At 39.3% G+C, this 26,837-nt stretch overlaps 1 protein-coding gene across 4 annotated transcripts in view; it reads right to left on the reverse strand.

The window, feature by feature from the left end:
- Positions 1-8,070: 8,070 nt before the first annotated feature.
- ELOVL6 (ELOVL fatty acid elongase 6) overlaps positions 8,071-26,837 on the reverse strand; it is a 135,038-nt gene continuing 116,271 nt past the window's right edge. For 3 of the 4 annotated variants that reach the window (XM_027103510.1, XM_027103509.1, XM_027103512.1), the window contains exons 4-5: positions 26,621-26,772; positions 8,094-10,461 (exon numbers count right to left, since the gene is read on the reverse strand). In XM_027103510.1, coding sequence (XP_026959311.1) covers positions 10,037-10,461; positions 26,621-26,772 — 577 coding nt within the window. In that variant the 3' untranslated portion in view covers positions 8,094-10,036. Of the gene's footprint in view, positions 10,462-26,620; positions 26,773-26,837 lie in introns of all 4 variants that reach the window. The other variant, XM_027103508.1, reaches the window with a different exon arrangement.

Consider the following 26,837-nt stretch of genomic DNA (forward strand, 5'->3'; position numbering starts at 1 on the left):
TTGTTATGTCAAGATGTTCCCTCTATACCCACTTTAGTAAAGTTTTTATCATGAATGGATGTTGAATTTTAAGGAGTGATTTTTTTTAAGCAAAAAAATTTTAGTTAATAAATGTGGAAAAAATAACAAAATTATAAAATCTCAATTTTTTTATCCCCCAATGGAATAGATGATTCAGGCAACTGTTATCAAAATGGATGCCAAAAGGATTAGGTGAAAGTTTAGAGGGAACTGGATATTTGAAAGATGTCAAAGTACTAGCCCATAGTATAAGGGGGAAAGTGGACATTATCAAGGGTGGATTGCCATTTGAGCCCCTTGTCAATTTCAGCCTCCCTAAAAGTGGGACACACAGGCGTTTCATGCCTCCTTTGAGAAGCAATATGACATACACAGTACCACCTAAACTATACTTGCCAAAAAATAGCTTGAGTCTAATCAGACTTTAAGATCTGACTTCTCAATGATAGGCAATACAAGGGACAGATGAATAAGTTAAATGATACCACAGCTAACAATCAGAAAAATCTAACAATTTCCTAGGACCATTGACCCTGATTCTTTAATAAATCACTCAGCATGAAAAAAAAAAGCAAGGAGGTGCTCTGTGGACAAAGACATTTTGGGCAGGCAGGGAAATTTTTAAAAAGGCTGGGATATTAGGTGGTAATAAGAAATTATTACTAATTTTACTAAGTATCACAATATCAATGCTGTGGTTATATAAGAGTAATGCCTTTTTTAAAAAGCAGTGCTTCTTGAAATATTTAAGAATGAAATGTCATAACACCCAGGATTTGCTTTAAAACAAATATGGTAGATGTGGCAGAAGTTAATAAATGTTAAAAATCTAGGTGCTGAGAATATGAAAGCTCATTATATTATTCTCTCTGTTTTATATATGTTTAAAAGTTCTCTTAATAAAAACTTTAATGGGTGGTTAGGCTCAGTAAAATTGCTTAAGAATTAAGCTCTAAGGAGCAGTTCAAAATACAGAAAAAACCTGAAAATTCTTTTTAAAAATACACATATATATGTAAATGTGGGACATTTTGATAAGAACTAAAATAGCTTTTCAGATGTAGTAAGGATTTTTCTTGATAAACAATTTTTATGTGACAAAAAGAAAAATGAAGATGTAAACAGGCTCTAACATCATATTTTTTTCATCCTTTCAACAAACATTTAGCCCTCTCCCAGGCCGTGAAGTTGCCAGGGAGAACAGGAGAACTTGACTCTTTGTCCTGTAAAGCTTGTAATCTGTTGAAGGCAGATTTTTCAACAGTCCACAAATAACTAATTATTTATTTACCGTGGTGATAAACCCCACGAGGTAGAAAAGCACAGGGCTATGAGAACTCAACATGAGTGTCCTAACCTCTACTTTCCAGGCCGACGAAACGGGCACATGGGAAGGCCACGAGTCAGGCATAAACAGAGAAAACCTAAGAAATTATTGTGACTTTCTGCAGTTTGCCTGTTTAATACAAAAGCTGATTTTCACTAGAAAAGAAAGCACTTGTTTTAAGTATGTTTGCATTTCATTATTTATTTATGTGTGTGGCAGGCTGCCTGGACTGAATTTAAGTGTGTCTCAGAGATGTCTGGACCTGTGGTGGGGACAGATAATGGGGCTTCAGAAGGAGACCTGGGGCACTTCTAGAAAAGCAACTCCACCTGTGTCCTCTGCTAAGCTCAGATATATCGGGGCAAGTCTGGGGAGCAGATGTGGTGGTCACAGGAGTCCATTTATAGTGGGGCTGAGGACCTTCCAGGGGCAATACTTATCCAAGTAAAAGGAGAAACGAGGTCCAATGAGCTCAACCTGGGGGCAAGCTTTGCCCCATGCAGGAGAGGAAATGGACATTCTGATGCAGTGTGATGGCCGTTTCTCCAATCCATCCCTGGTTCCTGGATGCATGTCTGGCTCCTAAGTAGAGAAGGGGGCCGATTTTCTCACACAGCACATCTAACCAAGGGAAAGAGGCATTCTTGCCCCACTGCAAACAGAGGGCACCCTCCCTCTCTGAGGGGTGGTGGATGCCTGCTGAGAACTGCTAAAGCTGGCCAGGCCTAGAGATTTCAAGGCCCAGTGGAGAGATGAAATAGCAGCTGGGCCGGGTACGGATGGCAGGGAGGTGGGGTGGGAGTGACCACATAACAGAAATGCCTGATAGAGGCTGTGAGACACCCCTTGGCAATTTCCAGAATTAGATGCAAGGGACTTGGCAGGAAGTCAGAGGTCCTGCATCAGTGGGAGCTACAAACCAGCAAACAATTTGCCTCTACAGGCTGGTGGGTCCGGGGGAAATTCGGGTTACGTGGAAATGAACAAATGAGTTGGCATGGCCGCCTAAGTCAATTTGGAAGCTCAGTAGGTTTATTTATGTTGTATTGATTTGATTATTCTAAAACGAAGTTAAAATCAGAACTGCTTCTAATTAGGAGACAAAGTGCTCGTTTTGCATGATCTGGTGTTTTATAGTAACTCACATAGAGTTATGAGCTGGGCGGGGTGCAGGAATAGCTAACACTGTTTGCCTTCTCTTTGTAGAGAGATATTGGCTGCCTTAAGAAACGCCCACTGGAGTTTTCATAAATAAAACATAGCAGAGAAACACCCAGGGGGGCAGTTTTTCCCTCTAGTATGAAAGGAATTAGTGTAGTCGATAGAAAAAGAAGCTGTGTATGAAACCCCAGACTGTAACACAGGGTTTTTGCCCTGAGGGGCTGAAAATACCAAAGATTGCAGAATCCCGTGAGATCTCAGGTGAGGTCGCAGCGCTGTGTCAGGAGGGGGCTGCCCACATATTTAACCCTTAGGCTGCAAAGTTGTTTTCCGAGACAGCGTATGTATGTTATCTTTTCTGTATAAATATGTATTCTATAACGCATATATAAATAAGGTGGACTACCAATGGTTACATCTTTCAACTAGTCTATAGATGAAAAGGAATGAAAAGTAGAAGAAAATGTAAAAGGTTACAGGGTAAAATGGGATAGTGAAGTTGATCTGATCTGATCCAGAGCTTCTTGTCTTGCCTAGAGTCCTTTATGGTGACACAAGTTTGCAGGCATCACGGGCTGAGGCGGAGAGCGGGTGCGAAATTCTGTACATGTGTGAGCATCCAGTTTTGGGGGGAGGGGGTTGGGTCCCTCTGTGCAGCCCACCCCTCCCCCCACAATGGAAGTCCCTATGGCCACCACTGCTTCTCAGCAGGGCCTCCCCATTTAGTCTTAGGACAGGTGTTTGGCAATAACTGAGACCTTGCCCCAGACCTACCAGTGCTGGAGATCCATCAGCTACAGACCAACCAGTGGGGAGACCTTTTAGTTATTTTAACTGTGCTGACCATTGATTTAGGACACTCACTATGGCTCCAATTAATTTCATTCATTTTGAAACAACAGCCGAGAGTGGTCATGTTGCTGAGGTATTGTATTCTGATCCCATTCTTATTTCTTCATTCCTAGGAAGCCTGCTATAACATATTTCGTGGTCTTGAAGTGACATAAGCACAGCATTTTTGCTGGCTAGACAGTGATATAAAATGCTTGTATGTTTTAATGCATGCTGTATTCATTTCTGAAGCTTGCATTATAGGAGACTGTGTTCCTATCGGAAGCTACCTGATGGCGCAGTTGTTTGTATTGGGTTCTGAGACTCCTGTCAAAAAGAGAAGCACCCCTAAGGTTTGCTTCTGCTTTTCCTTTTTTTTTTTGGTGAAGTTAATAAAAATAACTTTCTGTGCAGTATGGGTCTCCCTCTCCCCACCCACCCATTTTGCCCTGAGTTAAGAACATACATTAAATGGTTTACAAATAAAATAGAAAGTTCTGTCTTAACTTATTCTGAGATGATGTGGAAAGAGACAGGCATGTTCATAGTAATTTAGCTGTGGAGAACCTTCACAAATAACAGGTTCTTAGTTTTAAATATAAATGCTGTCGGGACATTGCTGTTGTGCACACTGTAGAGAAAACCATAAAGAATGCCATGAACCATTTAACCTGAAACATATACAATAGAACATACAGAAACACTAGAAGAAGGCCAAATTGTAGGAGCAGGGAGTAGATGGCTGCATTCCCCTTGCTAGTAGCCAGCAGGTGTGTGACGTACTGGGCCCTCCTAGGAGGGAGGTGCTGTGCTTCCTGTTTGCCCCATCACACATTTTGTCCTGAAACACTTTGTCCAGTGACATGGCAAAGTGCTTCCTAGTTCAGTGCTGAGCATCAGAATTTCATTCATTTATACTCTACTTCTTCTCAAAAAATTTGAATGGCTACAGTGAAATTGGATTTAAGGAGATTACGTTCACATCTCGTTCCTTCTACTTCTGTGACATTTGATCTAACGAACAAATTTTCCTCAGCGGTAAAATGGGGATCCAACTTGGACTATGTGCCCCATGAGGACTGCTCTGATGCGCCCTCAGGTCTGGAGAACATGTGAAGTGTTACACCCATGACACACCATGGGCGCACTAGACACCTGTGGGGTTTTGATCAGCAGTATCCGGGGACCACATCATTCCTGGGCTATGCTCGAGAACTGAGGAGTTTTAGGGACTCACCTGTGTTTCGTGAACACATTGGAGTCAAATGTGGGATGGGCTTTGTGAGATTTTTGAGTAGCCCTTAGTGTCCTGGACGCCCCCTTTGAATCGCCCAGACAAGAGAGAAAAGAAGCCAGAAACATAGTTTCGTTTTCATCAAAAGTTATGATTTTATTTTTAATATACCAGAAAAAAATATTTCTTTTAATGTCGTGAAATAAGCACTTGAAAATAACAATTCCAGCATTGCTGTGATTTGCTCTGTGAGGCTTATATGGGCGGGCTTTTATCTGAACAGAGGCGCTGGGGCCTCCAAGAGGCTGAATCTTCCAGTGTTTTTCAAGGTTGCAGCAAGCAACCTCCTGCCTGAACACGCCAAGAGAGCAGACCTGCCTGAATCGGACAGGCTTGGGCAGCCTTATGGGGCTACTTCTGGAGAATTCTAGATTCTGCCCACTGGGGAGAAAAGTCCCCAGTGCCGCCAAGCATTGGGAAAATAACAGCGTTTCAATACCAACATGAGTCAGGACCTTGCAATCCTGGCTTAAATGTGTTGCAGATATGGCTTGACCCTGATTTATGGGACCAGTTTCTTAATTTAACCAGTTGCTTTAGGAGATGTTTACTACAATGTAGTTTGGGGTCTGGATTTCCGGTGAAGTGTGTCTGATGTCAAGACTTTTGCCTGCTCAACATAAAACCAAAATGCCATTCTTAAGAGCTCCCTAATCCCCCTCAACCCTGCCATGGGTGTGTTCCCACTGTCTATCTCTTTAGTGCTAGAATAACTTTTGTTTCACTTTTTATTTATTTATGGCTGTGTTGGGTCTTTGTTGCTGTAGGCGGGCTTTCTCTAGTTGCGGTGCGCGGGCTTCTCATTGCAGTGGCTTCTCTTGTTGTGGAGCACAGGCTCTAGGCGCACAGGCTCAGTAGTTGTGGCGCACTGACTTAGTTGCTCCGCGGCATGTGGGATCTTCCCGGACCAGGGCTCGAACCCGTGTCCCCTGCATTGGCAGGCGGAGTCTTAACCACTGTGCTACCAGGGAAGTCCCCCCTTTTTGTAAAGTGTAATTCAGGAGGAAGGGAAATCTGGGGCTTATTTTTCCCCCTTCTGCTAGCCCTGACTTTTCAGAGTGTCTGAGGGTGAAGCAGGTAACTTGGTGATTCAACAGGGTTGTGGAGATTCTCGGATGCTCTGCACAGGTGTACCTAACTGGTCTCTTTAGCTATGGGTTCTGCCATGACTCGAGGATGTTTATAACTGGCATTCAAGAAAATACTATAACTGCACTGATGCTTGTTTTGCTTAAATATTGCGTACCAGCGTACAGAGGCCTTTGGTTCATTGGAAGACTGGGACCTAACACTTCACACTGATTGTCAGCACAAAATAGAGTATCATTGCTTTATCAGCTCTCACTTGAGTGAGTACGCCCCACAGGCCAAACCCTGTGGCGCATTCTTAGCAAAATCTCTTTTGGTTGGTGAGGGGTCTGAGACACAAAGAATTGGGTCTTGTATACAAATAGAAAAGGGACAGAAGAACAAGTTAAGCTACAGGAGACAATGACTCACAGCACGAAAATAGGCTCTACCACCATCCCAAATCGATAGCAAAATATTTATTATCGAAAACAAAAAGATTGGACCACTAAACTTTCATCATAAAACTCTCACACAATTGTACTTTTCAGGATGGAAACATTTTTGGGGAAATAAGTGTCTATGAGACAGACATGGACCATGCACACACAACTCAAAGCACTCCTGAACTCTGGGAGGTGGTCTATTTGACCTTCTCCACTCTCCTAATAGCCCTCTTGAGTCAGCACGTGGCCAATCCAACAACTGTGTTAAAGATTCATTCATTGACCAAACTGGAAAAAAAAAACAAAACCCTCAGAATGTGCTGGAGCTGACTTAGTTATGTCTGAGGAGAGGCTATTCTCTCATAATAAAGATAGCAACCTGAGCTTGTCTCTCCCAGGTAACCCAGCAGTCTGGGAACCAGGCCAGACTTCTGGAACTTTATACTCCAGTGTAGTTGACTCCAGGCGCTTTGTTATTCTTATGTGAATTTTTATCTTATGATAAAGATACCATGTCTGATTAAAAAAAAAAATTCTGTGGGTCTCCTAGAAGTGTTCTTCCATTCAGTTCTACAGAAACCCCACTCAGTAAAGTTTTAGACTCAGAGCTACATTAGTAGAGAGAAGTGAGAGGGATGTATTCAATTTTTTCTTTCCCCTTCAGCAACATATACAGCTGTATTGTCCCTGCCCCCTCATTTTTATAGTGGAGTATGGTTAGAAGGATGGGAGTAAGTTACCTAGAATAATCACCTCAGTACATGGTTTTAACTTGGTACATTGGCCTGATATTGAATATGAATATAGTAGTGGCTCTTTTTTCATGAGCAAAACTAGAAGGTGCAGATAAAACCTCTTGCTCTATGAATAGAGCATTTCTCACTAGAAAGGTTTTCACTGCAAACTCAGACTTGGGTTGATGCTCAGACCTTGTTTATCAAATTGCATGTATTTATGTATGAAGATTTGGTTAAAAAAATTTTTTTTTAAATCCAGGAATGTTTTGACCAAACTGCAATTGGAATGCAGTGGAAAATCTTCAATAGAAAGATAATCTATTGCAGCATAGTGGGGCAGCTATAAAAACCTGCCTGCCCAAGTTTTTCTGGAATGTTAAGTGACAGCAGGATTCTCTGTGTGGCAGTCAGTTCTCTGATAGGCTTCAGATTTGCCATGGGCTAGTGGTCCAGCCTCGTATCTTGATATAATTAAGCAGTTAAGCTGAGATGTTAAAAACATTATACTGAACCTGTAATACCAGAATTTAGATTTTTTTTTTACAGGTGTGTTTTCTTTTTCCCTCCCATGATAATCATCGGAAATGCCTTTAGATATATTTACCTAATTTTAAAACTATTTATTAGACATTCAATCTGTAAACAAAAATTCTAAATTATCTCACAAGGGAACACAAGTATGAACCTGTATCAAGATGAAAGTGCTTTGGAAGCATCATTTAGGGTCTATTTAAGGTCTATGCTCATTTCCTTATTCTAACCTGCATTAAAGGATCACTGATAAATCAATGGATTAAATAATTAAATTAAATCAACCAGAGTTGAGTTTAACTGAAGGGCCAGTTAGAGCTTAAGTCAACTGTTATTTGGCCTTTTCCTCATTTTAATTATTCTGCTTTTTTTCTAAGAAAAAAAGCTTATTGCACAGTATCATGTATTTTCAAAGCTCAAAATAACATTATTTGCATCTTAGGTCCTGCTATAACTAATAGATCCTTATCTTTTCAGCTCGTGTCAGTTTTTGCCCTAAAAATAATACATTCCTCCATCAATTCATCTATGAACCAACGTCAAGACATCATAGACTGTTCACAATAATTTAACACAGGTGTAACAGCTTCCCTTCCCTGCATACCCCCCCGCCCCTGCCCTCCACCCCGTCAGTCATGACTTGGTTTGCACGGATTCTTTGTTCATGGTTCAGACCATTCACACAGAATGGAATAAAATTTTATTCTTTTCAATTCCACACATAAACGAGATGCTGAGAAAGCCCTTGTCATCTCTGACAGAGAAGCAGAGCAGCTCTGTTTCATGAATGACAGCACAATTAAAGCTAAAATAATATAAAAATAATTTGAAAAATCCCTTTTCTGTACACTCTCAAATAAAGCAAGAAAGATAAACAACAGCTTCTTTTTCTGCTAGCCAGAAAATGTGTTTCTATTCATTTGAGCTTTGAAGTTCGGTGGACCCCTCATCTGTGTGCCTATACGTGTGGTTATGCGTGTCTAATCTATGCAGTGTAGTGGCCCCTAATTTTTTCATCTAGTTTGTCTAATCATTAAGCTACTTAACCAATGAGAATACTATTATATCACATTGAACAACTTGACATAATTGCTTCTTTGAAATACTAGGAATGTTTACACATTTATTTGGCTTGAAAAGGACTGAAATATTACAGATATTATATTATCTAGCTTTTTTTTTTTTTAAGAATATGGCTCTTAATAAATCGATTTTCTGAGTTCCAGAGCAAAAGTCCCTTTTAAAAAAATTTCTGAAGCTGACTTGAAGCGGGAAGAATGTCTTCTGATTTGGCCAAAAATATGGTGAGTATTTTATATCATTTAAAATTTGAAGAATAAGTCTATAAGGGGCCCTTTGTTGTCAACTGTTCCAGCCAAACTTGCCATGAAGTGTGTTTGTCAAAGTATCTCCACTCGACCAGCAGAGGGCACTTTAAACACCTCTGCATTGCCTCAGGGAGCAAATGCAGATGATGCAGAAACACAGTGTTTACCCAAGATCAAGAAGAGCCCTGCAGGTTGTTTGAAATTCACAAAAATATAGAAAATATGGACTGTACCACAGGGTTTCACTTGAAAGTTATGAATATGTGTGAAGTCACCGAGGGAGGGGTGTACTTATTGTCTATTATATTGATCTTCTCCTTTCCCACTGTCTTTTTCTCTTTCCCAGCTCAAGAACGGTACAGCGCTCCACCTTTTTACAGGTAGTAGAGAGTCGATTTTTCAAATCATTTGATTGAGCTGTATCTTTTTTATTCTGTATTTACTCCTCTGTTTGAAAGCCTGAGGCAACAGAACAAAGGATAATGCTTCCTACCTCATTTAGGGGATATCAGAAATGCTCTGAGGTGGGGCTGCCCTTTTAGGAACTGGGCTGCATTACTTCCTTCCTCCCAGGAAGAACCCTGGAAAAATATTGTGCCCCGTTTGGTTTTGGCAAACTCACTAGACTGAGGCTGTGCGATGAAGGGAAACGAGCCTTTCTCTTAGTTGAAATATAGTTGTTTATATCCATTTTCTCAGGAGGTGATTAAGACATCTTTTCTCATGGGGGCTACAACTGCCAACCTTTCTTAAAAAGGCTTTCATTTTTGCAAAAGCATTATTGTTCTAGATAGACACCCTGTGTCTCTTCCATTTTTATCTTTTCTGTTGGCTCCAGTTTAGTGTCAAAAAAGATTAGAAAGGATTGTGTGTATGGGTTCGCACAGTCTTTTAAGTAAACTTCTTTGATCCTTAGAGAAATATAACACTTAGTAAATACATTTTTTTTTTTCATATACTCTTAATAGCTTTTGTTTGCCTTCTCTTTCTCTCTCTCTGCCTCTGGCCCACTTTTGTTCTCATTTGTCCTAGAGTTGACAGATAAAGAGGGAATGGGGTCTTCCAGCAGCAGTCCTTTGAGATGGAGGTGTACTCAGTGAGTCCTCACCCAAAAAGGATCATAAACTTACTGGGTTAACTCAACCTAATTATCCCTAAGCTGCTTTGGGTTGTGTGTTTTCTCATGTCTTGTTTTGTTTTAGCTGCACCATATGTGATTCCTTGTGCCATTTTCTTTTGTCTATTATTTTTCTTGATGACCCTGAGCTATGGCTTCCTCCTCAGTTCCGACACTAGTCAGCCTTCGTTGTTTTCCTCATCTTGCCAATGTAGGCCTCAAAGAAGAAGTGGCAGAAGAGCACAAGATAGCTGAGGTACATGAGTGAGGACCAGAAGATGTTCTGAAAGTGAGAGTGACACTGGTCATGCTGCATCCAGTGGAAGACCAGGTAGTTAACGACACAGCCCATCAGCATCTGAGTGATCTGGGACAAGGTGATGAACATGGCAAACTTCCGGGAGACTCGGAAACCCGCTGCTCGCAAGGCATAGTAAGAGTACATCACGGAGTGCACGCCATAGTTCATAGTCATGAACCAACCACCCCCGGCAACCATGTCCTTGTAGGAGTACCAGGAGTACAGGAGCACAGTGATGTGGTGGTACCAGTGCAGGAAGATCAGCTTCTGCTTCCTCAGAATGATGAATATTGTATCTCCTGAAAGACAAAGAAAAAAATGGACATAAGCCCCTTGACCGTAACAAAATCATAATCTATATCTCTGCAAGAAGGTAGATGTCTTGAACGGGCACTTGAGAATGAGATGGACTGGGTTAGAATCCTGGACTGATATTTACTAGCTCAGTGACCCTGGGCAAGTTATTTATCCTATTTTCCCATTTCATCATCTGTAAAATGGGGATAATAATAGCTTGAAATTATCTGAGGATTAAATAGGATACTCAACATGCCCTCTTGGCACATGGTAAGCACTCAATAAATGTTACTTTCAGAAAGGTGTTTTGCACAAAATCATATTAATTTTTAATTTGGAAGGGACACTAGTAACTGTGTTGTCCATTTCCAACTCAGCCATGCATTTTAGGAAATAAATATCACCTGGAAGAGTCAAATGATATTTATTAATCAAGAGAAATTAGAATTCAAGTGCCCAGCAAAATGTTCTTAGGCCTCTCTGGAGTAGTAAAAAGACACTTTTCTTTCATCCATGATAAAGGTACTCTTTAAAAACATATCTTTGTAAGCTCCCAATAAAGTGTGAAGCCTTGACATATGGAAGTTAGGAAAGTAAAATTTAAACAAAAGGCTATTCTGGGATGAGAGACAAGATGGCAGAGAGGAAGGACTTGAGCTCACCTCCTCTCACAAAAACACCAAAATCCCAACTAACTGCTGAACAACCATCAACAAAAAAGACTTGAACCTACCAAAAAAGATATTCTTCACCCAAAGACAAAGAAGAAGCCACAATGAGACGGTAGGAGGTGCGCTTTTGCAATATAATTTAATCCCACACCCACTGGGTGGGCGACCCACAGACTGCAAAAGTATATTGCAGAGGTTCTCCCACAGGAGTGAGAGTTCTGAGCCCCACATCGGGCTCCCAGCCTGGGGGTCTGGCATCAGGAGAATGAGCCACCAGAGCATTTGGCTTTGAAGGCCAGCAGGGCTTGAGTGCAGGCGCTCCACAGGACTGGGGGAAACAGAGACTCCATTCTTGGAGGGTGCACACAAGGTTTCACCTGCACTGGGACCCAGGGCAATACACTGATTTCATATGAGCTTGAGCCAGACCTACCTGCTGGTCTTGGAGAGTCTCCTGCAGGGAAAAGGCTATGGTCACTATGGGGGCAAGGACACTGATGGCAGACACCCCAGAGAACACTCATTGGCATGAGCTCTCCCAGAGGCTGCCATTTTGGCACCAAGACCTGGCGCCATCCATCAGCAGACAGGGTGCCTAAAGTTGTACTGAGCTCACAGCCACCTCTAAACACACACCTTGACATGGTCCTGCCCACAACAGGGACAAGACCCAGCTCTACCCACCAGTGGACATGCACCAGTTCCTCCCACCAGGAAGCCTACACAAGTCCCTGGACCAACCTCACCCACCAGGGAGCAGACACTAGAACTACGAATTACAATCTTGTAGCCTGAGGAACGGAGACCACAAACACGAAATGTTAGACAAAATGAGATGGCAGAGAAATACGTTCCAGATGAAGGAATAAGATAAAACCCAGAAGAACTAAGTGAAATGGAGATAGACAATCTACCCAAAAAAGAATTCAGAGTAATGATAGTAAAGATGATCCAAGATCTTGGAATAACAATGGAGGCATAGACTGAGAGGATACAAAAAAATGTTTAATAAAGAGCTGGAACCTTTAAAGAACTAACAAACAGAGATGAACAGTACAATAACTGAAAGGAAAAATACACTAGAAGGAATTGCTAGCAGAATAAATGAGGCAGAAGAATAAGTGAGATGGAAGACAGATTGGTGGAAATCACTGCTGTGGAACAGAATAAAGAAAGAAGAATGAAAAGAAATGAGGACAGTCCACGAGACCTCTGGGACAACATTAAATGCACCAACATTCACATTATAGGGGTACCAGAAGGAGAAGAGAGAGAGAAAGGGCCTGAGAAATTATTTGAAGAGATTATAGCCTAAAACTTCCCTAACGTAGGAAAGGAAACACTCAAGTCCAGGAAGTGCAGAGAGTCCCATACAGGATAATCCCAAGGAGGAACACGCTGAGACACATACTAATCAAAGTGACAAAAATTAATGACAAAGAAAAAATATTAAAAGCAACAAGGGAAAAGCAACAAATAACATATAAGGGAATCCCCACAAGGTTATCAGCTGATCTTTCAACAGAAACTCTGCAGGCCAGAAGGGAGTGGCATGATATACTTAGTGATGAAAGGGAAAAAAACTACAACCAAGAATACTCTACCCAGCAAGGCTCTCATTCAGATTTGACGGAAAAATCAAAAGCTTTACAGACAAGCAAAAGCTAAGAGAATTCCGCACCACCAAACCAGCTTTACAACAAATGCTAAAGGAACTTCTCTAGGCAGAAAAGAAAAGGCAACAACTAGAAACAGGAAAATTACGAATGGGAAAGCTTGCTGGTAAAGGCAAAAACACAGTAAAGGTAGGAAATCATCCACACACAAATAAGATGTCAAAATGAGCAATCATGAGAAGGAGAGGAGAGTACAAATGCAGGATATTGGAAATGCATTTGTTTTAAGTTGCTGGTCTCTTAATTTCGATCTTGTCTATATATAGACAGCTATATCAAAACCTCATGGTAACTGAAAACCAAAAATCTGCAATGGATAAACACACACAAAAGAAAAAGCAATCCAAATACAACTCTAAAGATAGTCATCAAATCACAAGAGAAGGGAACCAAAAAATGAAGGGAAGAATAAAGACCTACAAAAACAAATCCAAAACAACTGACAAGATGGCAATAAGAACATAATATTGATAACTACCTTAAAATGTAAATGGGTTAAATGCTCCAACCAAAAGACATAGACTGGCTGACTGGATACAAAATAAGACCCATATATAAGCTGTCTATAAGAGACCCACTTCAGATTTAGGGACACATACAGACTGAAAGTTAGAGGATGGAAAAAGGTATTCCATGCAAATGGAAATCAAAAGAAAGTTGGAGTAGCAATACTCATATCAGACAAAATAGACTTTAAAATAAAGACCATTACCAGAGGAAAAGAAGGACACTACATAATGATCAAGGGATTAATCCAAGAAGAAGATATAACAATTGTAAATATATATGCACCCAACATAGGAGCACCTCAATATATAAGGCAAATGCTAACAGCCATAAAAGGAGAAATTGACAGTAACACAGTAATAGTGGGGGACTTTAACACCCCACTTACATCAATGGACAGATCATCCAGAGAAAAATCAATAAGGAAACACAGGCCTTAAATGACACATTAGATCAGATGGACTTAATTGATATTTATAGAGCATTCTATCCAAAAGCAGCAGACTACACATTCTTCTCAAGTGCACATGGAACATTCTTCAGGACATATCACATGCTGGGCCACAAAGCAAGCCTCAGTAAATTTAAGAAAATTGAAATCATATCAAGCATCTTTTCTGACCACAATGCTATGAGATTAGAAATCAATTACAAGGAAAAAAAAACACAAAAATGTGGAGGTTAAACAATATGTTACTAAACACCCAAGGGATCGCTGAAGAAATCAAAGAGGAAATAATAAAACTCCTAGAGACCACTGAAAGCAAAAACTCGATGATCCAAAACCTGTGGGATGCAGCAAAAGCAGTACTAAGAGGAAAGATTATAGTGATAGTCTTAACTGAGGAAACAAGAAAAATCTCAAATAAACAACCTAACCTTACACCTATAGCAATTAGAGAAGGAAGAACAAACAAAACCCAAAGTTAGTAGAAGGAAAGAAATAATAAAGATCAGAGCAGAAATAAATGAAATAGAGATGCAGAAAACAATAGAAAAGATTGATGAAAGTAGAAGCTGACTCTTTGAAAAGATAAACAAAATTGATAAACCTTTTGCCAAACTCATCAAGGAAAAAAAGGGAGAGGGCTCAAATCAATAAAATTAGAAATAAAGAAGTTACAATTGACAACACAGAAATACATAGGATCATAAGAGGCTATTACAAGCAACTATATGCCAATAAAATGGACAACCTAGAAGAAACGGACAAATTCTTAGAAAGGTACAAACTTCCAAGACTGAACCAGGAGGAAATAGAAAATATGAACAGACCAATCACAAGTAATGAAATTAAAACTGTGATTAAAATCTTCCAGCAAACAAAAGTTCAGGCCCAGATGGCTTTACAGGTGACTTCTATCAAACATTTAGAGAAGAGTTAACACCTATTCTTCTGAAACTATTCCAAAAAATTGCAGAGGAAGGAACACTCCCAAACTTATTCTATGAGGCCACCATCACCCTGATGCCAAAAACCAGACAAAGATACCACACACACACACACACACACACACACACAAATTACAGGTCAATATCAATGATGAACATAGAAAAATCCTCAACAAAATATTAGCAAACCAAATCCAACAATACATTAAAAGGATCATACACAACATGATCAAGTGGGATTTATCCCAGGGATGCAAGGATTTTTCAGTATTTGCAAATCTATCATTGTGATACACCACATTAATAAACTGAAGAATAAAAACCAAATGATCAGGCTTCCCTGGTGGCGCAGTGGTTGAGAGTCCACCTGCTGATGCAGGGGACACTGGTTCGTGCCGCGGTCTGGGAGGATCCCACATGCTGTGGAGCGGCTGGGCCTGTGAGCCATGGCCGCTGAGCCTGCACGTCCGGAGCCTGTGCTCCGCAACGGAAGAGGCCGCAGCAGTGAGAGGCCCATGTACCACCAAAGAAAAAAAAAAAAAAACAGATCATCATCTCAATAGAAAAAGCTTTTGACAAAGTTCAACACCCATTTATGATAAACTCTCCAGAATGTGGGCATAGAGGGAATACACCTCAACATAATAAAGGTCATATATAACAAACCCACAGCTAATATCATACTCAATGGTGAAAAGCTGAAATCATTTCCTCTAAGGGCAGGAACGAGACAAGAATGTTCATTCTCACCACTTTTATTCAACAGAGTTTTGGAAGTCCTAGCCACGGCAACCAGAGGAAAAAAAAATAAAAGGAATACAAATTGGAAAAGAAGAAGTAAAACTTCTTCTGTTTGCAGATGACATGATACTATACATAGAAAATCCTAAAGATGCTACCAGAAAACTACTAGAGCTAATCAATAAATTTGGTAAAGTTGCAGGTTACAAAATTAATACACAGAAATATGTTGCATTTGTATACACTAACAACAAAAGATCAGAAAGAGTAATACAGGAAACAATCCTATTTACCATCATATCAAAAAGAATAAAATACCTAGGAATAAACTTACCTAGGAGGCAAAAGACCTGTACTCCAAAAACTATAAGATGCTGATAAAAGAAACTGAAGATGACACAAACAGATGGAAAGATATACCATGTCCTTGGATTGGAAGAATGAATATTGTTAAAATGACTATACTGTTGAATGCAATCTACAGATTCAATGCAATTCCTATTAAATTACCAATGGCATTTTTCATAGACCTAGACAAAAAGTCTTAAAATTTATATGGAGACACAAAAGACCCCAAATAGCCAAAGCAATCCTGACAAAGAAAAACGAAGCTGGAGGAATCAGGCTCCCTGACTTCAGACTATACTACAAGGCTACAGTCATCAAAGCAGTATGGTACTGGCACAAAAAAATCAATGGAACAGGATAGAAAGCCCAGAAATAAAACCACGCACCTATGGTCAATTAATCTATGACAAACAATGCAAGAATATACAATGGGGAAGAGACAATCTCTTCAGTAAGTGGTGCTGGGAAAACTGGACAGCTACATGTAGAAGAATGACACTAGAACATTCTTTAACACCATACACAAAAATAAACTCAAAATGGATTAAAGACCTAAATATAAGACTGGATACTATAAAACTCTTAGAGGAAAACATAGGCAGAACACTCTTTGACATAAATCACAGCAAAATCTTTTTTTGATCCAGCTCCTAGAGTAATGGAAATAAAAACAAAAGTAAACAAATAGGACCTAATTAAACTTAAAAGCTTTTGCACAGCAAAGGAAACCACAAACAAAACGAGAAGACAACCCACAGAATGGGAGGAAATATTTGCAAATGAAGTGATCGACAGGGATTAATCTCCAAAATATACAAACAGCTCATGCAGCTCAATATCAAAATAACAACCCAATCAAAATACGGGCTGTAGGTCTAAATAGACATTTCTCCAAAGAAGACATACAGATGGCCAAAAAACACATGAAAAAATGCTCAACATCACTATAAGTATTAGAGAAATGCAAGTCAAAACTACAATGAGGTATGATCTCACACTGATCAGAATGGCCATCATCAAAAAGTCTACAAACAATACCCTTTTTTTTTAGATTCTACATGTAAGCAATATCATATGATATTTGTCTTTCTGTGTCTGACTTACTTCACTCAATATGACAATCTCTAGGTCCATCCATGTTGCTGCAAGTGGCATTATTTTGTACTTTTTTATGGCTGAGTAATCTTCCATTTTATATATGGAACTTATTTACAAAACAGAAGTACATTCACAGATGTAGAAAACAAACTTATGGTTACCAGGGGATAAGAGGGTGAAGGGATAAATTGGGAGATTGGGATTGACATATACATACTACTATATATAAAATAAATAACTAATAAGGACCTGCTGTATAGCACAGGGAACTCTACTCAATACTCTGTAATGGGCTATATGGGAAAAGAATCTAAAAAAAAAAAAAAAAGAGTGGAATATGTATATGTATAACTGATTCACTTTGCTGTACACCTGAAACTAACACTACATCGTAAATCAACTATACTCCAATAAAAATTTTTTAAAAGTCTACAAACAATAAATGCTGGAGAGGGTATGGAGAAAAGGGAACCCTCCTACACTGTTGGTGGGAATGTAAATTGGTAGAGCCACCATGGAGAACAGTGGGGAGGTTCCTTAAAAAATGAAAAATAGAACTACCATATGATCCAGCAATCCCACTCCTGGGCATATATCCAGAAAAAAAATGTAATTTGAAAAGATACATGCACCCCAATGTTTACTGCAGCACTATTACTATTTACTATAGGCAAGACATGGAAGCAAAGTAAATGTCCATTGACAGAGGAATGGATAAAGAAGATGTGGTACATATATACAATGGAATATTAGTCATAAAAAAGAATGAAATAATGCCATTTGCAGCAACATGGATGGACCTAGAGATTATCATATTAAGTGAAGTAAGTCAGAGAAAGACAAATATCATATGGTATCACTTATATGTGGAATCTTAAAATGATACAAATGAACTTATTTACAAAACAAACAGACTTTGAAAACAAACTTATGGTTACCAAAGGGAAAAGGCAGGGGGAGGGATAAATTAGGAGTTTAGGATTAACAGATACACACTACTATATATAAAATAATCAACACGAACCTACTGTATAGCACAGGGAACTCGACTCAATACTCTGTAATAACTTATTTGGGACAAGAACTTGAAAAAGAATGGATATGTGTATATTTATAAGTGAATCATTTTGCTGTACACTTGAAACTAACCCAACATTGTAAATCAATTATACACTAATATAAAATAAAAAATTAGATTAAAAAAATTAAACAAAAGGCAAAAATAGGACAAGAGAAAAAAAATTACCTTCTACTGTATTTACTGAAGAGGATAATAGGAATATTTTGGTACCAATGAATCAAGTGATAAAAAACTGAGAATGACACACATTTTTATGGAATTAACTTTGAAAAAACTTTCCAGGATCTATCCAAAATTTTACTAATATTATCCCCCTTGAAGAAAAAGGCCACTGTTTTTTTCAGTCTAATGCTCTCGCATCTGAGCTATTTCGACTATCCAAAAGATCACTGTTTCTAAGGTAGAGAATTCATATTATAGAAGCAAGAATGGTGCTCAGTCAGGTAGATGTTATTAATCTGCAGTGATTCTCTTAAAAATCTAGGGGTTCTGAAAAATATACTTTAGAACACTTACGTAAAAATGGATAAAGAGCAAGCACAGTAACAAATACACCCGATTCCATTAACGAGTCCAAAAAAGAAAAAGCATCTGCCGGCATAAATCCTGTTTGTGTCCCATGTGAGACAGAAACAGGATTTATGCAGGCAGATGCTTCATTCTCTTTCCTATCTCTGTGGTTTTCAGATATGGGAAAAACCAATATCCGTCATGACCTTTGGTGAACTCGAACTTGACTTCTTTTTGTATAACAAGGAGAGCTAGGTGGTCCCTCTTCTTATTCTGAAATTTAATTAAGCACAAGGGAACTTAGTACTTACCCTTGTCTTATCCCTCATACTTCAAGGATGCCCTAAAACATCTCATACAAAGGAAGGTCAGATAATGCTGGATCTTGGAAAGACTTTTAAGGTTCTGATGGCTGTGGTTGGAATAATACAGGTGCTGCCCTATTCCACTCAGCAGGAGCTATTAGTTTATTTCCCTACTGAACTGTTAAACATTATTACTTCTTATAGTGCAAAACAAAACTACAATGAGGTATCACTTCACACCAATCAGAATGACTATCATCAGGGAACCCTCCTACACTGTTGGTGCAAATGTAAATTGGTATAGCCATTATGGAGAACAATATGGAGGTTCCTCAAAAAAGTAAAAATAGGGACTTCCCTGGTGGCGCAGTGGATAAGACTCCACGCTCCCAGTGCAGGGGGCCCGGGTTCGATCCCTGGTCAGGGAACTGGATCACACATGCATGCCGCAACTAAGAGTTTGCATGCCACAACTAAGGAGGCTGCCTGCCACAACTAAGACCCGGCGCAACCGAATAAATAAATATTTAAAAAAAGAAAAAGTAAAAATAGAGCTACCATATGACCCAGGAATTTCGCTCCTGGGCATACATCCTGAAAAGACAAAATCTCTAATTCAAAAAGATACATGCACCCCAGTGTCGATAGCCTCACTGTAAGCAACCCAAGTGTCCATCAACAGATGAAATGGGTAAAGAAGATGTGGTGTATATATGCAATGGCATATTACTCAGCCATAAAAAGGAATGGAATATTGCCATTTGCAACAACATGGATGGACCTAGAGAATACCACACTAAGTGAAGTCAGACAAAGACAAATATTATATGCTATCACTTACACGTGGAATCTAAAATATATACAAATGAATTCACTTACAAAACAAAACCAGACTCACAGACATACAAACTTATGGTCACCAAAGGGGAAAGTGGGGGCAGGGTGAGGGATAAGTTAGGTAAACAATAAAGATTTACTGTATAGCACAGGGAACTATATTCAATATCTTGTAATAACCTATAATGGAAAAAAAATCTAAAAAAAAATAACTGAATCGCTTTGCTGTATACCTGAAACTAACACAAGACTGTAAATCAGCTCTTCTTTGATAAAAAATAAAGTCAGCTGCTACCTAGGGAATATGAAAAAAAACAAACAAAATACCCCAACATTATTATTTGTTTAGAACAGAAAAGGAAAATTTCCAGCTGCTGCATTTCTGAACCTCTTATAAAATGTTCTTTGAAGTCCTCTTCTCTATTATGAGATGCCTAACATATTAAGCCTGTAAATGTCAGACAGACTAATAACGATCACTGGTGATAGTAACTCTCACTTGTATGCTTAAGGGACACAACTAGTGTTAGGAGACCTGGGGTCTACTTACTTATGTTAAACTGTGCTATTTTTGTGTGCTTGTCAAAGATCCACTACTTCTGTGTAATTACTACTCTGCGCCTCCCCTTCTTTCTATGGACTATAACGTAGACACAGTAGTTCCAGGCTACCTTTGTTCCCAGTGGAAAGAAGGTAGAAGTCCAAGGAATTGTACGTTAAAAACAAATTTATTCATTCGTAATTGAGATTTTTTTATGAGTCTCTAAGTATTAACTACAATAAATATAAATCCTGTACAATATTCAAACATATTGTAATAAAAGTTATTTGCCTTAAAGTCATGAGCATTTTATCCTTTTAAATTCTTTAGATTTAGTTTTAACTCTATCACCACTTTTATGTAAAACTTTATTGTCTAAAGAACGATTTCAGTGTGGGAAGAGTGGTAGGGGACAAAACACAGACCATATTAGAATGGGCTAACATAACAGCTACAAATCTGGAATTGAACATAGCTTTGTGTTTTTCCTGTCTGAGTCGGGGTGGTGGTCTCAGGCTTGATCTGAGACACACTAGGTGTTTCCATTTAATATGGGGAGGTGGGGGCAAAGGACATGTCATGAGATCTTCAAAATGAAATTAATTTAGATACGCATAAGAATTTTTCTCAGAACAGATATGCAGGATGATAGACGGAGTAAAGAAGATGAGGATCTTCAGGTAATGGCCCTGAGCCTCTCAGGAGTAGCATTCCAATGCCATATCAAGATTACTGTCCCCAAGCAGGCCACCAACCCAGAGAGGGTAGTTTTCCTTGGGTGAGAGGAAGCTGGTGGGGTTCCAGAAAGAGCTCCCCAAGACCTCTCATGGTTCTTTTGATATCGCAGCTGAGATGCTACAGTCACGCAGCTCTGGCAGTTATGAATTATTTTTCCCCTGGGGAAAACCACTTAATAACCCATTTAATTTGTCATGAGCCAGTTACACCAAGAGGATGGCACATACAGGCCTGTCAAAAGCTACAGAGTGACCTAGAAATACAAACAAAAGATAGGGACTGTGGATGCAATGTTGGCCAACCAATCTTTCTTGGCCAAAGGTCCTGTTAGCATTATGGAAAGAATTTTGGCCAAGTGTAAGCAGTGGGACTTCTGACTCATGAACGTTTCGGCCGTGTCCCGTATCTTAGCTTCCTCTGGCTCATGTTCTTTGCAAGTCTCTCTAACCTTTGGTTCAGCTATTTTCCATCAAGAGCCAGCCTGCAGGCAGGACCTGGTGATCACGTACCTAAGTGTTCCTCCTGAACTATGCCTTCTGCCCATGTGCTATTAAGTGTAGCCCTGTGTGCAGCTCTGGAGAAGTTCATGAGCATTTAGGAGCCACAGGGCATGCATGGCCACCGAGATGGGGAGCCCACTGTGTGTGTGGTTTGTTACAGATGGCTGTGCCCCTCTCTTCTGAGGGTTAGGTGGAGCTCTGCTGAGTCAGAGTTTCAAAAACAATGACAAGCTCAACTGAGCAAGGACCTAGACTCAGAGGAGATGTTTCCAAGTTCTAACAAAACAAAATCTCAGCAGGTTTTAATATAATTCAAACAGTAGTCACTCAAAGATTTTGGCACACAAAGCAGGTTGGTGGCTCTCTTCCCCTTACTTATTCTAGTAGACCGTAGCCCTGGAATTCACTGAAATGAGCTCATTGTTCTCTGCTGAAACAGAAAGCCCTTCTCGCTATTAAGAGTCTAGTGAAGGGGGAATGTTAGTGTTTAACAGGCACAGAGTTTTCCGTTGGGGAAGATAGCAGTGCTGGAGATAGATGGTGGTGATGGTTGCACAACATTGCAAACGTCCTTAATGCTGCAGCCTTGTACACTTAGAAATGGCAAAGCTTATGTATGTTTTGCCACAATAAAAAACTACTTCAGTGAAAACTGCAGGCATGCAGGTTTTGCGGGAGAAATAGTGTTTCAGTATTGAACATTGAAGAACTGTGCTTTTTTCTCACAAGACCTTTTCTTTCTGGTACACATAGGGAGTCCAGAATCTTAAAGAATTGAAAAGAAGAATTGGGGACCTAAAAATAAGAAAAGTTCTAAGTAATCCAAATGCATAAAGCTTTCTTGATTAAATAGTAGTGACAAAGTTTTCTAAGAGTGAAAAACAGGGAAGGAATTTAACTTCTCAAACGAACAAAAAACCATCCAAGCACACATGTTCACTAAATTAGATGAACTGATTTTTGGATCTGTTTTGATTCAGCAATTTACTTTGGGAAGACTGCTATCAAGTAAGCTCCAGGATATTTGAAAGAGAATAAGTCATATTTTAGAAATGAAAAAGGGGACTCAGACCATGAAAATATCGGATCTGAAATTACATGAAGAATTGGTGTCACACTAGCCTCATTATTTTTGAGCTGTGTCAAGTTTGGGATTTAATTTTTTTTCAGCTCTTACCCCATTGTCAATACTTCAATCCCACGTTTGAAGTGTGAAGGAATGGATTGTTTGATATCCAACCTATAAACTATTGTGGTAAATGAGGCTTCTCCAGGGAAAGCAATGATCAAGCCAGTGGCACAGGGGACTAGAGTACAGCTCCTTTGGGCTCAAGAGGGAACAGAATTGTGTCCAATTACAAGGTCTACATGGGGGCAGGAGGGAGTGGCATGTTCGGGCCTAGATTAGTTAAGACAGGTGATTCACTAACAGCCTCAGGACCAACAACACTCCAACAAGACAGAGGATTATAGCACAAGTACCTCTGAGTGATGCACTAACAGTGCTCATCCACGAGTCCTAACTTGTCCACCACCTTAAGATGTTGGTGTCCATCTGGCGTGGAAGCTGGGAGGACAGACAGCACAGGGCTACTTACGTCTTTGAAGGAAAATGACCACTATGAATGGGTTGGGTGGCTCTTCAATATGTTATTCCTTCAAAAAGTAGAAGGGACTATTTTATTTGCAAGTCCCTCAAACACAACTGGGTAAAACTCAGAACACAGACAAGCAGTCCTGGCAGGGAAAGGCACTTCTAGAAGCAAAGACTGAAGTAGCTCCTTTGCAATTTGAGGCTTAAAGGCCAGAAGCATAGAGGCACCTTTTCTGATTTAAAAAAAAAAGTACTTGTTGAGGGTAGGGAGGTGGAAATTTTAAAGGTGCTCAGGGGTGGTATGTAAGGGGAGTCAAGTTTCATGCATTTACTGTATTCATGTATCTGTAGTCAATTCTTCATCAAAAACACAGGGGGGATTCATAAGGATACTTATTATACAGAATAAAGTATAGGGGTCAAGGGGATATGACATCTCTCAGTTTGAATAATTCTCTAACTTTAATAATGTATGAATTTAGTTTAAAGGAAACGTCACAAAAACCCAAGAGAAAAAATACATGCTCACGCTCTCAGACCAACACCAGTTCCAGAAAAAGTGATCTGACTCAGAGACTCTATGACTCTAAATGAAGAAAGAATCACTATGAGAAATGTAGCTGGCAAGACAATCTTTTCTTTTATTCATACATGAAGACACAAAATTAAAATATCCTCATAGAATTTTGAAATTCCTAAAAAAACACATCTGTAGACTTTTAGGCATTGTCTGTAGCTCCAAGTCTGAAAAACACTTCTCTGGCCTAAGACGTTGCAGCTAGTGGTCCTAATTCAAATACTAAAAATAGTTGCCTGGGGGCCTGGTTCATTAAATTCATATTATAAATTTCTTTTTTTGATAAAGTAGCAATTCCATTTCAATGTTTTAAATGCCTGGCCCATGATAGGTGCTTAATATAAACTTATTAAAGGACCCACACACATATGGTCAACTAATCTTTGACAAAGGAGGCAAGAATATACAATGGGAAGGGGTGTGGGGAAGTTGGACAGCCACATGTAAATCAATGAAGTTAGAACACACCCTCTCACCATACACAAAAATAAACTCAAAATGGCTTAAAGACGTAAATATAAGACATGACACCATAAAACTTAGGCAAAACATTCTCTGACATAAATCTTACCAATATTTTCTTAGGTCAGTCTCCCAAGGCAATAGAAATAAAAGCAAAAATAAACAAATGGGACCTAATCAAACTTACAAGCTTTTGCACAGCAAAGGAAACCATAAACAGAACGAAAAGACAACCTACAGACTGGGAGAAAATATTTGCAAACGATGTGACCAACAAGGGCTTAATCTCCAAAATATACAAAGAGCTCGTACAACTCAACAACAAAAAACAACCCAATTGAAAAATGGGCAGAAGATGTAAATAGACATTTCTCCAAAGAAGACATACAGATGACCAACAGGCACATGAAAATATGCTCAACACCGCTAATTATTAGAGAAATGCAAATTGAAACTGCAATGAGGTACCACCTCATACCAGTCAGAATGGCCATAATTAAAAAGTCTATAAATAACAAATGCTGGAGAGTATGTGGACAAAAGGGAACCCTCCTACACTGTTGGTGGGAATGTAAATTGGTATAGCCATTATGGAGAACAGTACGGAAGTTCCTTAAAAAACTAAAAATAGAGCTACCATATGATCCAGCAATCCCACTCTTGGGCATATATTCAGACAAAACTATAATTCAAAAAGATACATGCATGCCTATGTCCATAGCAGCACTATTCACAATAGCCAAGACATGGTAACAACCTAAATGTCCATCAACAGATGAACAGATAAAGAAGATGTGGTACATATATACAATGGAATACTACTCAGCCATAAAAAGAACAAAATATTGCCGTTTCCAGCAACATGGATGGAACTAGAGATTATCATACTAAGTGAAGAAAGTCAGAAAGAGAAAGACAAATACCATATGATATCACTTATATGTAGAATCTAAAATATAACACAACTGAACTTATCTACGAAACAGAAACAGACTCACAGACATAGAGAACAGACTTGTGGTTACCAAGGGGAAGGGGTGGGCGGGGGAAGGATGGAGTGCGAGTTTGGGGTTAGCAGATGCAAACTATTATATATAGAATGGATAAAAAATGAGGTCCTATTGTATAGCACAGGGAACTATATTTAAAATCCTGTGATAAACCATAATGGAAAAGAATATATAAAAAAAGAATGTTTAGGTATGTATAACTAAATCACTTTGCTGTATAGCAGAAATTAACACAACATTTTAAATCAACTACTTATTTTTCAATGAAAAATAAATTTAAAAAATTTATTAAAGGAATAAATGAATGAATCCATAGTAATGCATTTCACAAGACTGTTTTCATAGGCTCTGTGTGTGAGCGCTGAAGTTTTTCCCCCCGCTGCTCTTCCTTTGTCTTTGACCTGGAAAGACAGTGGTCAAACCAACAGTTCAAACCAACTGTCGGCACTCTGTAGGCATCAGGTTACAGCCTGCGGCGGAGAGTGGCTATAGGTGGCGGATGCACACATGGGAGACACGTCATATCCATTGTGAACAGACACAGACACAAACTAGGGGCACCTTTCAGAAAGACTTGATAGCTAATACTGCGGGTGACTTAGAGTGAAATTACAACCTCTAACCCCCTTTTTAGGAGCAACAGGAGACGGAACACAATCTATAAATAAAAATTTTGAATGAAATAAGCCAATTCTTAATTCCAGATAAAACATTAAGAAACCCAGAGGATGGACAGGCGTCCCCTAAGGATATGTACCAGTTTGTGAGATGCTGGCCAGCACTGCTCATGGCTGAACTCAGAGCTTATTATCACTGGTGGATCCCTTTCTCTGGCAATAGAGAGATCTTCCTGGGGAACCGTGTCTGTGTCAAACACTTGCTACTTAATTTTTCACTGTTTCTGCTAACTTGTGCCACACTTATATTGACTATTAAAGAGTTAAAGGAAAAAACTTAGGAATCTACATATATAGATATTGGATTAATTTCTAGCCCCAGTATTTTGGATTAATTTCTAGAAGATGAACTACATTTCCCTAAGGCCTATTTCTTTGATGATTAAAATTAAACAACACCAGAAACTAACCCTTACTATTTCGTTAATGAGAACATGAGGATACCCAAACAAAAAGCTGAATTTCCTAGTCTGCGTCCAAACTCCAGAGCTGAAATTACACTTCGATGTGGGACTGGGAAATAGCTGTGTGGCTAACTTTTCCCAATATTCTAATATTAGCTCAGCTGTTAATGGCCTCAGAGAAGGGGCTGGGTAGATATTATAAGCCTCTGCAAGTGTGTTTTCAGTAAGGCTTGGATACGTGCATGTTCTATGTAAACTATTCTGCTCTTCATATTCAATGTACAATTATTTAAAAGGAGGGAAGGAGGGGAGAGAAAAAAAAACAGTGGAAGTTAGTCAAGAACGCAAATTCATTCATTGTAACTTTCCTGCAACCAGTAAAAGAGGACCTTCAAATTATTTCTTTGTTCGTTTTTCCATAAATATTGTGGGTGTGTAGCTACAAAGGGGTGGGGGTTTGGGGGAGGAAATGTAAGGAGAGAAGACACTCACCTAGTTCGGGTGCTTTGCTTAGCACAAATGCATAAGCCCAGAATTTGCTGACAGGTCCATTGTAAAAACCCTGGTCACAAACTGAATGCTTCAGGCCTTTGGTCATCAAAATGTACACCATATAAGCACCAGTTCGAAGAGCACCGAATATACTTCATAATGAAAAGAGAAAAGAAACAACATTCAGGAAAATAATTTCACATCTGACATTAACCAT

This window comes from Aethalodelphis obliquidens, unplaced genomic scaffold (genome assembly GCF_003676395.1).
Source record: "Aethalodelphis obliquidens isolate GAN/ISIS:26980383/991018 unplaced genomic scaffold, ASM367639v1 scaffold6, whole genome shotgun sequence".
NCBI lineage: Eukaryota > Metazoa > Chordata > Mammalia > Artiodactyla > Delphinidae > Aethalodelphis > Aethalodelphis obliquidens.